This window comes from Nanorana parkeri, unplaced genomic scaffold, assembly GCF_000935625.1.
Source record: "Nanorana parkeri isolate BGI_ZX_2015 unplaced genomic scaffold, ASM93562v1 scaffold99, whole genome shotgun sequence".
In the NCBI taxonomy this organism is placed as follows: domain Eukaryota; kingdom Metazoa; phylum Chordata; class Amphibia; order Anura; family Dicroglossidae; genus Nanorana; species Nanorana parkeri.
Window position 1 is genome coordinate 1,208,185 of NW_017306367.1, and position 13,676 is coordinate 1,221,860.

Here is a 13,676-nt window from a genome sequence, read left to right on the forward strand (position 1 = left end):
AAACCCCTAGGAAACTGTAACTTTTGTAGTTTATACAATGTGCGGCTATCTCTTTTAAAACACAAGTCATTAAAGAATGGATTTCTGGTGTCTGCATTACGTGCATGCCAGAGGATGTAGCAATTTAATTTTTTATAGGCCTTGAGACACAGTTTGCCTGTTATGCTGCCCATACGCCTTTCATTCAGCAGTACAGTCAGAAAGCTAGCACCAGTTATTTTTAAACTTGTGGAAAAATGTTCAAAATGTGTTATTTTAACTGAGCGACATGTCCATGTCAGGAATGTGAGTCTAGAGATCATAGAAGTCTAGGCAGTTAGATGAAAAGGAGCCAAGTCAGTGCAGCATAAGGGAAATTATACAGCACATAGTCAGATCCTTGGGGTTATGATGAGGCAGATAAAATATACTGCTGCAGGAAGGTAGAGTAGGGCCTGGTTCACACCTGAACGTTTTGTAGCGCGTTCAACGCTCGACGAACGCTCTACAAAACGCTCAAACATTCCGCCCGTCCGAACACGATACAAAACGGCCTACGCCCAAAGAAGTACATGTACTTCTTTGGGGCGATTTGGTCTCGCGTTTCCATTGGGATACAGCCAAGTAGCCCTCGGAAACGGGCGTTTTTCCGAGGGCCACAATCTCGCATATTCAATACGCCTAGGTGTGAACCCAGCCTAACATTCAGCATAGAGTGCTCTATTTCACATTCCTATTTAATGCAAGAAGCTGCTGTCTAAGCAGCATAAAATGCAATGGGAAGCAAGGTATGCCTGTCCTTTTTGCAACCTTCTTTGCCCAAACACATTGGAAACATATTATAGATGAAAGATGGGTGCTTTCTTTTCACATAACTCGTGGAATCATGGAAAAACAAAATGCCTAACTGCTGATTTTAATTCAAATTTGCTGTATATTATATGTATAATTATTTTTTCATGACAGTGCCCACTAGTGGTTCTATGGATAGTATATAACCCTTGCACTGGTAATTTAGGTGAACACAACTCACTGATGGTAGCTCTTCTGGAAAAGGGATGCTATGCTATAAGCCCGGGTAAAACCTATTCCATCTACCTCTATTCCCTGGCACTATACATGCTTCACAACAATTTACTTCACCCGTAGTATACACTCTCATAAACTATATATATCACACACACTTATATACAGCACATATGTGCAAATCTTTCTTTTCCTGTGAATATCAACCTCATCCTATCTGCGTCAGCCTCTCTATTGGTCTCTTATTATGATAGCCAGCCTCAATAACCAATAGGTAGGTTTTGGAGAGAAGAGAGATTATGGCCAAGCTGAACTATGATATGAAAATGCCTATGTAGAGCCAAAGGAAATCTCACCGCTCCAATTCCTTAGCCACCATCAGGACTCCCCAGGTGCTGGTCCAATAGGTGCGTCTCCACCCTAGAATGCCGCAGTATACGAACAGGCCGCACCATCCAGAGAATTCCAATACTGCAGAATTTATTGAAATTCACAGCAAATCCAGTATATCAGTGAATAAAAGTGTATAAAGCAACAAATGCCAGCATTGCACACCCCCAACCAACTACAACCTCTTCATGTTTCACCCGAAGGCTTATTCATAGAGATGAAGATGCCTATATCTGCAGATGTACTTATGTGAGGTTTTCCTTGAAGTTAACATCTCCATATGTATCTGTTTTTCATACTGTTATCCCGAGTGAACTGCCCAGATCTATGGTAGGTTTACGCTAAAAGTATTTCAATGTTGGTTCGAGGGCCTAGTAACACCAGTAAATGGCTCAAGCCTCCTCTCTATAGGTGGATTTGTGTTTGCACAGTGTCTGTGGTAGTGCCCACCCCCTTTCCCATCCCCTGCTGATGGTGCCTCTTCTGCCTACCCATTGCCTGTCATGCTGATGTTTTGGCTCTACTGTTTTTTTGTGTCCACTGATATAGTATAAGATTTTAGGTCAGGACTTCTAAATTCTTTAGCATCAGTTGCTCAATTGCTTGTTTTTGGCCAAAGAAGCTTGAAGGCTAGTTCACAGTGCCCGATTAGAGCAGGAACACACTGGATCGCATTGAGGCCGGCGGCTCACTTTGTGTTGGGGTGGGAGGTGGCGTGGCGGTGCATACTATTTTGAAAAAGTACCTAAGTATGTCTTAATAGCCAACCTACAGGTACAACCTAAACTACACCCTTCACTGCTTAGACCTCATTCACACAGCGAAGAGTGGGGCCGTACAGATACGTGCGGCGTGCACAGCTGTATTGGGCCGTTCCCAGGAAGGACAGATGCTGCGTGTGATTGTACGCAGCAGCCTGTTCTTCCCTATGGGAGGACGCGGCCTTACGCTGTCGTATGCTCACCTGAGCTGCACATCTGTGCGGGTGTCCGTACTTGGACGCAGACAGTAGAGCTGCAACAACTAATTGATTAAAATCGATGATGAGAATAGTTGGCAACTATTCCCATCATCGTTTAGTTGATTTTTTATTTAGTTGCTGGCAGCGGAGGTGCGAGGAAGGAGCAGCGGGGGACTTCAGAGTCACCGGCCGCAGTTTCTGCTCCCTGCTGGTGCTGGCAAAACGGTCTGTGTCCCTTTCACAGACTGCTCTAGCCGGCACGAGAGGGGAGAAGACACTGCGGCCGGTGACTCTGAAATCCCCCGCTGCCCCCCACCTTGTACCTCCGCTGCTGCTGCTCCTCCAACCTTACGTCCGTCCGTTAAGACAGCTCACAGTGTTACAAGTGTCCGCTCCTTTTCCACTTGATTAACCTGTTTCCTTTTGGTTATATATCTCAAAGTGTCAGCTGTCCGTGCTCCTTATTTGTTTAATAATGCTCTCACCAGACGTATCCAGACGTTTTCGCTCTTAATCAAAGAAGGGAAGTTCCGTTCTGTGTGTAGTCAAGATTTACAGCTTCTTTCCTCTCCTCCTCCGTGAACACACAGAATGGACCTTCCCTTATTTCATTGAGAGCGAAAACTTCTGGTCACGTCTGGTGAGTGCATTATTAAACAAATAAGGAGCACGGACAGCTGACACTTTGAGATATATAACCAAAAGGAAACAGTTTAATGAAGTGGATAAGGAGCGGACACTTGTAAGAATAGCCAGCCTACTATTGGATAAGATAACAAAAGGGCAATCCAAAGGGGTAGTCGAGCGCAATCCGAGGTCGAGGCAGGCAGCAAAGGGTCAGAGGTGATAGTCGGTCCAAGGTCGTTACACGGGAAGTCAGCAGAGGGTTCAGGTAACAGGCAGCAAGGCACATAGGATGAGAGCTTTGTATGTCACACCATGTGGTGGAATAACTCAGCACTGAGCCAGGGCTCTGGCCAGGTTTTTATAGCCAGGGGGTGTGAGTCCGCCCCCCGGTCTCAGAGGCGACCAGGAGGCTTCCCTTCCCGAGGGCCAATGGCATGCAAAAGGTGTGTGTGTGTGGGCTGGGGAACCTCCCCCAGCAAGGCTACAACTTAAGCTCAAAGAGGCGCACGCGCGTTGCACGCACGGCCCCGGGATGCCCGCGCAGCCTGTGTACTGCACCCGGCGCGCAGCTGGCGCACGCGTAGTGGTTGCCGGAGCGCCCTTGGGTCTGCCAGGCTGAAGGGAGGTCTGTGCCGTACCCTCTGACCTCGTGGGGAGGTGACGCCCCTGGCATCCTGACAGCTATTGGCTATTGGAGTTTAAAATATCCAATAGGAGGCTGGCTATTGCTCCCAGCCACTGCCTGCTGTATTTAAATTCAGCTGCCTCAGCAGCTGAATCCAGTGAAGTGGAAAGGTGACACTAGGGGTCTAAAAGACCCCTAATGTCACCTTAATGAGAACCTGTCTCCTTCAATGTGCCATCACATAGGGGGCTTGTAAGTCCCCCATGTGATAGCAATGAGGTAAAGCCAAAATGTAAAAAATAACATTAAAAATCCCCCAACCCTGCAAACGCGTGTATACTAACAGAAACACAGTCAGTTACACCTACATAGAAAAGCGAGGATTGCGCTACACATGTCAGGTATCGCCGCATATTTTATTTTTTTTAAATCCAATTAATCAAAGTTAATAATCGGCTAACTAATCGATTATGAAAATAATCATTAGCAGCAGCCCTAGCAGACAGGGTGGATCTTGGAACATGTGACAGTGCACATCATCTCAGGGGGGGAAAAATGCTCTTTCCCCTGAGAGCTTGCAAGATTTTGCAGATTACATATGAGATTTTCTAGCAATGCACTGATGATGTAGCCTTCTCAGGAAGCATCTGTGATGCCTGTATTGCATCACTTAGGCCATATTCACACACAACGCAAGAGCAAAATTGTATATTGTGTATATACGCCTACATGCACGTATATGCATGCACTATATGCAATCCCAGAATGCATCATTCTTAATAGAAATTTTAGTGAACTGTACGCACGTACGTGCATATACGCGCACAAACACGCGTATATACGCGTATGCGCGTAAACGTCGGAGTGAGAGCAATCCTTTTAGTGCCATCAATCACTGATAACACTAAACTGATGAGCGGTAAAAGCTTTTAAAGCGTCGCCTATGGCCTATTTTGGTAATGTAGTTTTTTAAAGGTTCCGCACGCGCACGCTATTTTAAGGCTTGACATGTTTGGTGTCTTTCTACCTGACGTGACCCCGTCTTTTATATTTTACCAAAAAATTGGGTAATAATAAATGTTTTAGAATTTAATATAAGGGAAACATTTTTTTGTTTTTTTAAATTTCTGTAAATTTTCCTTAATATAGTTAAAAAAATTAAAACCGCAGTGGTGAATAAATACCACCAAAAGAAAGCTCTATGTGTCCCCAAAAAAGGGTATAAAATTAATTTCAGTACAGCGTTGCATGACGGAATAAATGTCAGTCAAAGTACCGCAGCGCTGAATATTGAAAAATGGCCTGGATGGGAATGGGGTTTAACACCCCGGACTTCAAGTGGTTAATATCAGCGTGCAGAGCTGCATATATGCAGTTATTTGGTTGCAACAGCTGAGTGCACCAAAAATAAGCTTCATTATGTCTGTAATACATTCTGTTTTTGGGACCAAATGAATAAGTATACATCACTTCTTGTTTGGTGAAACTGTTGTCTCCAGGACAGTAAGTGAGGGAATATCTTCCTAATGGGGACCTGGTTGGCATTAAAATCCCATTAGGGGTTCCCTAATTTCTGTGGTTTTAAAGTTGTTGGTGCTGCCACCATGTAGCAAATTCACCATGTGGAAACCACACACAAGTATAAATATTTGCGTATCCTTATAGCTAAAGAAGCATCAGCCTCCCATATCTGATGTGGTGTATATTTATGTAAATCTCTGACATTGTTAGTCATTGTAAAATAATGTTTGATGTATCACTCTTTCTGCAGAAAATGCAAAGGATATAGCTGAAACTTTTTCAAGGCTAGATGATGCCAGGTCCAGTCACATTCGGACGCAAACGTCCTCTACCTCCCTGTCCAAATCCTCTCTTCCTGAAATGGCTGTCAGAGTGTCGAGATTCTGCTGCCGAGAAAGGCTTGAAAACACAGTTTGTATATCAAAAGGTAAGCCGTAAAGTACATTTGTTCATGAAACCTTCTCTTCTCATTGCTAATTACTGTCGTTTAGTAGAGAAAGTCTGTGAATATCATGGACTTGCTGGTAAGAGCTTTCAAGGTTCTTTTTAAAATCACCTGACATGTCACTGGAAGTGCCCCCATCTGACATCACTATAAAGTTATTTTTATTTAAATCTGGAATCATCTACTATTTTCAGTATTTTGTTTAATGAACTGGAAATTAAGTGGGAAGGCTGTGAGCAGAGCATATGCCAGCAAGTGTCACTTTTCCTTTTTATAGCTCATATGCAGTACAGGTAGGTATCTAAAGCTTCCAAACTATACTGTGAAACACAAATCACTGGTGATAGCTGAACTTTTCTATTCTGGTTATTATTGAAACTGTATATGTATGTGTGTGTATGTATGTATGTGTATATATATATATATATATATATACACACATATATTATTTTTTAATGAGAGGTACACCAGACTTATTTCAGATATTACCATCACCTGCAGTGATCATAAGCAGTGCATGTTTTTGGATGTCCACCCATAAGCACAGATGGGTTAATTACAGATTGATCTAAGCAACATGCTGCCCCTGAGCTCTTTTGAGAAGATCCAAATATATTGTGCTGCTGGTAAGGCGCGGATCCTAGAGAATTAACAGTCATGAAGAAAAAAAGCTCAGCAATGTATAAATATACCTCAAAGAAACTAAAGACAATATTGTATTAGCTAACAAATCCTAATGACTGAGGATATAACTAAAGTAGGATTAAAAGAGTGCACACATAGATGTTTGTTTTTTCATAAAGAGCTGAGCAAAGTTGTATGTAAACACCCTGCATCTTAGGCCACTTCTAGTGACAGCCGCTAGTGGTTTGCGCAGTGTCATGCTGTTTCTTGACTTTAACAAAAAACACACAAAGCCAGTGCGTTCTTTATATTCCTGCAGTGCTTGTGCCACAGTATTTGCAGCAAGGCTGTTCATGTTATTTGTAAAAGCTACCAGAACCAAGGCACTTCAAATAGCTCCATGTGCATGTTTCCTTATGCAGAGTAGATATGTCTGGATTTTTTTTTAAAATGGATGCTTCATTTACTTATGGTAAGACATGAATATTTGTCAGATTGTATAAAACTTGTTTTCATCTATTTATATTTTTGTATGGCACTGGTCTCTCTGGGCTTTCTTACTTTTGTTCAAATTGGACTGTTAGTTTATTTTTTGTATTTTTCCATGTTAATGTGAATGTTTATCCTGATTGGCTGCCATGAGTAGTAGGTTCACTGTTCTGAGCGTCAGTTTTCATTAATCTGCCTCTTTGTAATTTGTGCTATCTGTGTTTAATACCATTATCCTATTTACCAAGAGAATCACATGTCTTTATAACATTATAGATGAATTCCAGTTTTTATTTGGGGACATTTGCCTGTAAATATATAAAGGCACCAATGTTGTTTAATGTAGCTTGCATTGTTGCGGGGGGGTTTTTTTTGTCTCATTTGACGCTACCCAAGTGCATTGTAATGAATTCAGTAACAGCATTTATTATGATTTTGTTATGGAAAAAAATTTTTGTACTCCCAAATGTGTATAAAGGTTGCACATAAAAGCATTACAGTTGACATATAAGCAAATGTTTTTTAATTGTTACCATATAGTAATAACTATAACACTTACAGATATAAATTGGTAGCCTTTATTTGCAAGAGTGTAGCAAATGTAATTATGAATCTTTACTGTGCTAAATTCATATCTGGGTTTTTTTAAAACAAGGGAAAGTCCCCCTTTTAAGAAAAAAAATAATTAAGGCACACTTCTTCATAAAAGAAAAAATGTTCATTTATTATTTTTTAGCATTGGCGCTAGTAATCTATTGCAAATTCAATAAGTGGATCATGGGTGCAATCCGCTTGCTCTTGCAGACTCTTCCCCACATCTATGTTCATACCACGGTACAGACATTCAGTAACATGGACAAGAGGAAGAATGTATGGACTGCAAGTGCGTTGACGTCACTCATAAAAACAAAAATTTACATTTTATTATTTTGTTTGCCTTGAAGCCAGTAAAGTATTGCAACCATGATAAGTGGATCACAGGTGCAATTCTCTAGCTCCTGCAAACTCTTCTTCCCATCCATGTCTGTACCAAGGTATGGACATCGAGTAACATGGATGGGAAGAAGAATGACTGGACTGCAAGTGCGTTGATGTCACCACACTTGCATTCCATTAGGAATTACAAGTTCCTCTGTCACCGTGGCTGATGGGACTTGAAGTTCCTCCATTCACAGATCCTGTCAAATTAAAAAAAAACAGCCTGAAGGGAGAAGACCCCCATGATTCAGGTAAGTGGGAGGTTGTGATGTGACCCTTTCAGGTTACACCCTGAATATGAGTGGAACATGGTCAGAAAAGTACATTTAGCCTTTAAAGTCCAAAGTGAACTGTTTTACAAAAACTGCACCCCACATTTCAGGGTGCACCAAAATGACAGGTTTTCATTGTCTCACCTGTTATACGAGTGTAAAAAAATGCCCCGCTGCCACTAATACAGCCTATTCCTTGCCACTGGAATGCTACTACAGACCTCTGCTCTCTCTCTAGTGTTCTGACACAACACCCTGCTGAGTTAAGATGCCCATACACCTTACAATTATCTGCAGATTTTCTGTGGTCAGATGGAAAAAGGGCAACAGATTGGCCCAGGTGGAGATTACTCGATCCACACAGTTAAGTGTAGATTAAGGAATCTGTTGCACCTTTTTCATCTGACCACAGAAAATCTGCAGATAATTGTAAGGTGTATGGTCAGCTTTAAGGTGCCCATACATTCTTGTACGAGAATCGTGCAGTGTGAATGAAGGCGTGGGACCGTTTCTACTGTACGGTCGCACGTCTTTTGTCTAAGGAGCATGCTAGAAAACCAGACGAAAATCTTACGATTTTCGGCTGGTTTAAATGATGCTCGGGAGACAAATGCCGAACGGGCCGGTGTGCGCACGCGCACACTGCCCGTTCAGCATTGCGGTCATCGGAAGCCCGCTCCTCAGGGGGGCGGGCTTGCGATGATCGCAAGAACGATCTGCCTGTCCAAGATGGGCAGATCGTAGGTTTTTTTAATTACTTTGCAACCATCACAAGACTAAGGTCTTGCGATGGTTGTAAAGTGTATGGGCACCTTTAGACTCCTAGCGCTGCAATCAGCAGGGAGTGTGAGATTTTTTGATTGCAAAGCTATTGGACTGACTCAGCAAGGGGTGTTCTTGACTGCTGCAGTGAGAGGAGCAGTCCTTAGCTGCAGGCTTATGGTAGGGAATAGGCTGTATTAGTGGCAGTGGGGAATGCTTACACTTATATATAAAAGGTAGGGCATTGAAAACCTTTTGGTGCACCCATCGTTGCAATTTTGGGAAAAAAAAGGTAATTAGGGTTTCAATTACAATTGTGCTATTATGAACTACGTGAACATGAAAATTCACGAAATGCCATTTTCCATTCCTACAAAATATCAAATAGCCTTTCCTTTCAATTTTATATGCATACTGCATAGAAAAAACATTGCAGGAATGCAGCCTTCAAACCTAAACAGCATATATTTATCATTTGTGTCTGGATTTGTATTGCTGTCATATGGTTACATTTATTAGGCGTGGTGAATACAAAAGATGCAGCAAGCCCTGAGGAACTGTAGTCTGTGCCAGCTAACAAGCCTTGTAAGTGTCGACAAATTATGAAATTCGACAAATTATTTTCAGGGGAATTCTTTTACATAGGATTTTTTGTAACGGACTAAATTAATATATATATATGTCAGATTTTCCCTTCCTCCTGGGAGTCATGTGTATTTTAGATGCCCTCACCTTTATGTGATCCATGGATGTGCAAAGTTTGTACCCCACACAACATATTGGTAAGAGGGGTGATTGGATGGGATGGAGCTTTTTGGAATGTGCTAAAAAGGTAACAACATTTTTACTGCTAGAGTGAGACAGTGTAGAGAAATTGAAATGTATAGAATATTGTGAGGCCTCTGCAGTACAAATACAGGACATAAAAAAACTGAGGCTGGGGATGTATCAACATTCTTTGCACTTGAAAAAAGATGTTCATTGTGGAGCACTGTCAGCCAACAGAGTAAGCTTTTACATGCTGAACAGACATGTCCCGACGATTCACTTTCTCTTCACTGTCCCACTTTAGCAGTAAAAGAGTTGTTGCTGAGTTGTCCTTTTTAGTAAATTCAAAGGGACACTTAACTCTGGAGTTACATCATAAAAATGCATTCAAGTCCCTTACCCATTAATAAAAATCTATTTTACTTGTGTATGACTCTGGTGTAGATCCTCAAATTAACTCCTGACTTTAGTCACTTTAAGATGCCAAAAAGCTCCATGCCGTCCTATGACCCCATTTTACTACTTTGTTGCAGCAAGTACAAAATCTACCCACTCATGCATCATATAAAGGTGGGAAATACCTATTCATACGTTCACACATCTGTCCTGTTCACATCAATGGATTTCCGAAACGCAGACAGAATTCTTTAAAAGCAAATCAAAGCTAATGGGATGAAGGGGGTTCACTACTGCAGAGCGGCCTTTTTTTTTTCTTTTATTGAAAATCCAAGTTATTTGTTTCCAGTGGGTGGTCAATTTTCACTAGGGACCACCCCCCACATGATTTGGACTTTGCTAATAGAGATAGGAGATGAACTGATGGGATACAAATTTTTCAGACGAGGGTGAAATATATAAACTGGAAACCGTCAGGGTATGTAGTGCTTATGTTGGGTTCTCACACAGGCAGCATGTCGGGCAGACAACTTTGTCAAGTCAGGTACACATTTCTTTTTTTTTTTTTCTTCTTTTAAAGGTTTTCATTTAACCTGTGGGCTGAAGGAAAACTATAGAACAGATTCCTCCATCTCCCGGTTTTTGCATTGCATTCTCACAGTGGCCACCGGCCGCCGTCAGAATACCCTAACGGATCATGCAGCTGATTGGCTGCCAGCTCTGTTTCTGGCAAGAATTTTACAACAGGCTCCTTTGATCAGCTGATCGAGGGATGTCAGGCAGAAGGGTGCCAACAGCGGCACCCACTGTGCGAATTTCATCAGAAGGCGGCCAAAATTCATACCATGTGTACCTGGCTTGAGAGAGTCACAGGTAGGTCATGACAAATGAGAGACAGGCCAGATAGTAGCTGGGTGTTGTAAAATGGAATACCAAAGTGCTAACCAAGACAAGGAAGAATCTTTTGCTCAGGCAATGCAGTGAGCCAGATTTAACATTTCCACTTGGTCACATCACAGCCAAGATGGAACGTGTCTATTCTGCATGTTCCACATGAACCAGGAAAAAGTCATAAATGTATACTACGGAGCAGTATGATCAGCCCCATGTGGAAGATGCCAGGACTGGTAATTAATAAAAAGGAGGTGTTTGTCACCTGCAGGTCCCTTATATTTTATTTCAGTATGTAAAGATTTGTGTTGATACTTTACTTTTAATGTACTCAGTTCACAAAGACTAGATGGTTTAGAATTGCTGACTGTACAGTTAATTTTGAAATAAATAACACGTGAATACATAATAATATACATTTACTTATCAAAACCTCCTTGTCTTTATAGGCCATTAGCTCGCTGAAGAAGTACCCTCTGCCCCTCCACAGTGGAAAGGAAGCAAAAATCCTCCAAAACTTTGGAGACGGAATCTGCAAGATGTTGGATGAGAAATTGGAGAAACATTATGCTGAAAACGGTATGTGCTCTCCATTACCTCAGCTTTAAATCTTTTTGATGAACACAAAACACTGTTATGATGTTTTCATACCAGACTAATTAACAGCAACCATAAAATATATTTTCTGCATGCTGTACGTCTTCTGTCACTGTTGAAAATGTGGTAGTAAGAGGAGAAAGCTGTAGACTATCTGGGAGATAAAAGGTATCTTAGCATCACTTTAGTTGTAGATACTCCTCCAGTCAACTGTAATGTAGCATAGGCTGTGTGTAAAGGGGTGTCCAGATACTTTCTTTGTGTATTACACCAAATGCAAAGAACCCTTATTCCTGCAGATGATTTTATGAGAAAATCTAATATGGCAATTTACAATCCCAGTAAATTTCTCAAAGAGCAAAAGAAAAAAAAAAGTGAAATGTTTTTTTTTATCCACTTGCTTCATTTGACTGACAGATACCACAGTATGTCATGTCTCTAAATTGGCGGCCTTGACGGCTCCTACATGGGGACAAGTTTGTCTTGAGGCCCATAGCTATTCTGGCAAACTCTGGCAAAAAAGCTTCAAAATAACAGAAAGATGAACAGGAAATACTTTGAATTGCTGCTTCAACGTGCTGCACAAGGAATACTTATACCTAGTCTAGCAAATTTCATTATTCAATGGATGGTGCACTCTAGTCACTTGCATACTGTATTCTGGGTGTGAGATCCTGGGATTTTGGGCAGCACTTAGAGAAATAGAAAAACTAGGGAGCTGTAAAATGGGCACCTACCCTTTTTTTTATAATCCTCTATTTGAGGTCTTAAAACAGGCAAATGCTATAACTGGCTGCCATCATTGTAAGGCAGTACTGCATCTGTGCCATACACTGTCTGTGAAGGTGTAATGCTCAGGACTACAAATCCCAGAGACGTACTTATCTCAAGGATGAGCGCAGCTGTAAAGCTTGGCAAAACTTTAATTTCTTTTTGTTGTCTGTTCTTGCAGTAAAGCTTCAAGGAAACTGACCCAGTAGCATTTTTAAAAGTACTTTACTTGGCAAAAATGCTGCATGTACAAACTTAGTTACAGGAAAATCAAGTACATAAACAAGACATACAGGCTGCTACAAACAAACTATCACATGCACCCACTACACTATCCTTTTCTAGTACAGGCCTTCTTAAACTTTCTCCACTCGTGACCCCTTTTTGGCCAAGGAAATTTTTAAGGGACCCCAACGTCGGTCGGACTCCCTTAATTCTTCAATCTCAACATCTCTGGGGTTGCGGTAAAGCACCTCCCCATCAGCAAAATCTTCCCTATCATGTTGCCTCTTCCTATGCTTAGTAATAAGAGGTCTGGCACACTTTTTCTTTCCCACTGAGTGATCAACATCATCAGTAATATCAAATGCAATCTCCTCATCCTCACTATCACCTGAGACTCCAATCTCAACATCTCTGGGGTTGCGGTAAAGCACCTCCCCATCAGCAAAATCTTCCCTATCATGTTGCCTCTTCCTATGCTTAGTAATAAGAGGTCTGGCACACTTTTTCTTTCCCACTGAGTGATCAACATCATCAGTAATATCAAATGCAATCTCCTCATCCTCACTATCACCTGAGGAGAGCGCATCCTCACGATCCCAGTTATGGGATGTGACAATGGCACGCACCCTGGCTTTGCTAACAGGTCTACGGCCTTTCTTTTTCCTTAAGGCATTAATTGATTTGGTCATGAGGGCTGCACACCGCTCTTCCAATTCATCGGCCCAACTAGCAGTTGAACGTACACACTCCGAGATAACTGCTAGGTGGTCTTTTAATGCCTTAACCTCTGCCTCTGCTTTCTCCCTTCTTTCTGTTTCAGTAGAGAGAGCATTAAGGAAGTACCAGCCAAGTAAGGACACTGCCTTCTTCTCTGCTTTGCTCAAACAGAATTTATCAAAGGTAAAATTTGCTAAATCATCTGAAATTCTACCACTCCATGACCTACTAAAAGCAGATGAGTACTTAGCTAATTCCTTAGCAAAAGGCATCCACTGACTCTCTCTGGCCCAAGCAGGCAGGTTGCCCGCCCCCTCCTGGACACCAAAAACGTCTACAGTCTTGCTTTTCCTAAACAATTTACGCAGCATTTTCCCTAGCACAAGCAGAAAACACTACAGAAAACACTACAGAAAACACAACTAGGTTTAGTACAAATCCTGGCTAACACGCCCCAACTTGGATCTAGTACAAAACCTAAAGACAAGTCTGTTTCAGTTGAGTCCTCTGCAATCCCGGACGAGCCCCCAAATGTAATGCTCTGGACTACAAATCCCAGAGACATAAAGCTTATCTCAAGGATGAGCCCAGCTGTAAAGCTTGGCAAAACTT

General features: G+C 41.8%; 1 protein-coding gene across 1 annotated transcript in view; it reads left to right on the forward strand.

Moving 5' to 3' along the window:
• The first annotated feature begins 5,382 nt into the window (after positions 1-5,382).
• Positions 5,383-13,676, forward strand: part of MUS81 (MUS81 structure-specific endonuclease subunit) — a 49,533-nt gene continuing 41,239 nt past the window's right edge. Inside the window, exons 1-2 of the mRNA XM_018552856.1 lie at positions 5,383-5,556; positions 11,204-11,333. Coding sequence (XP_018408358.1) covers positions 5,419-5,556; positions 11,204-11,333 — 268 coding nt within the window. The 5' untranslated portion in view covers positions 5,383-5,418. The remainder of the gene's footprint in view (positions 5,557-11,203; positions 11,334-13,676) is intronic.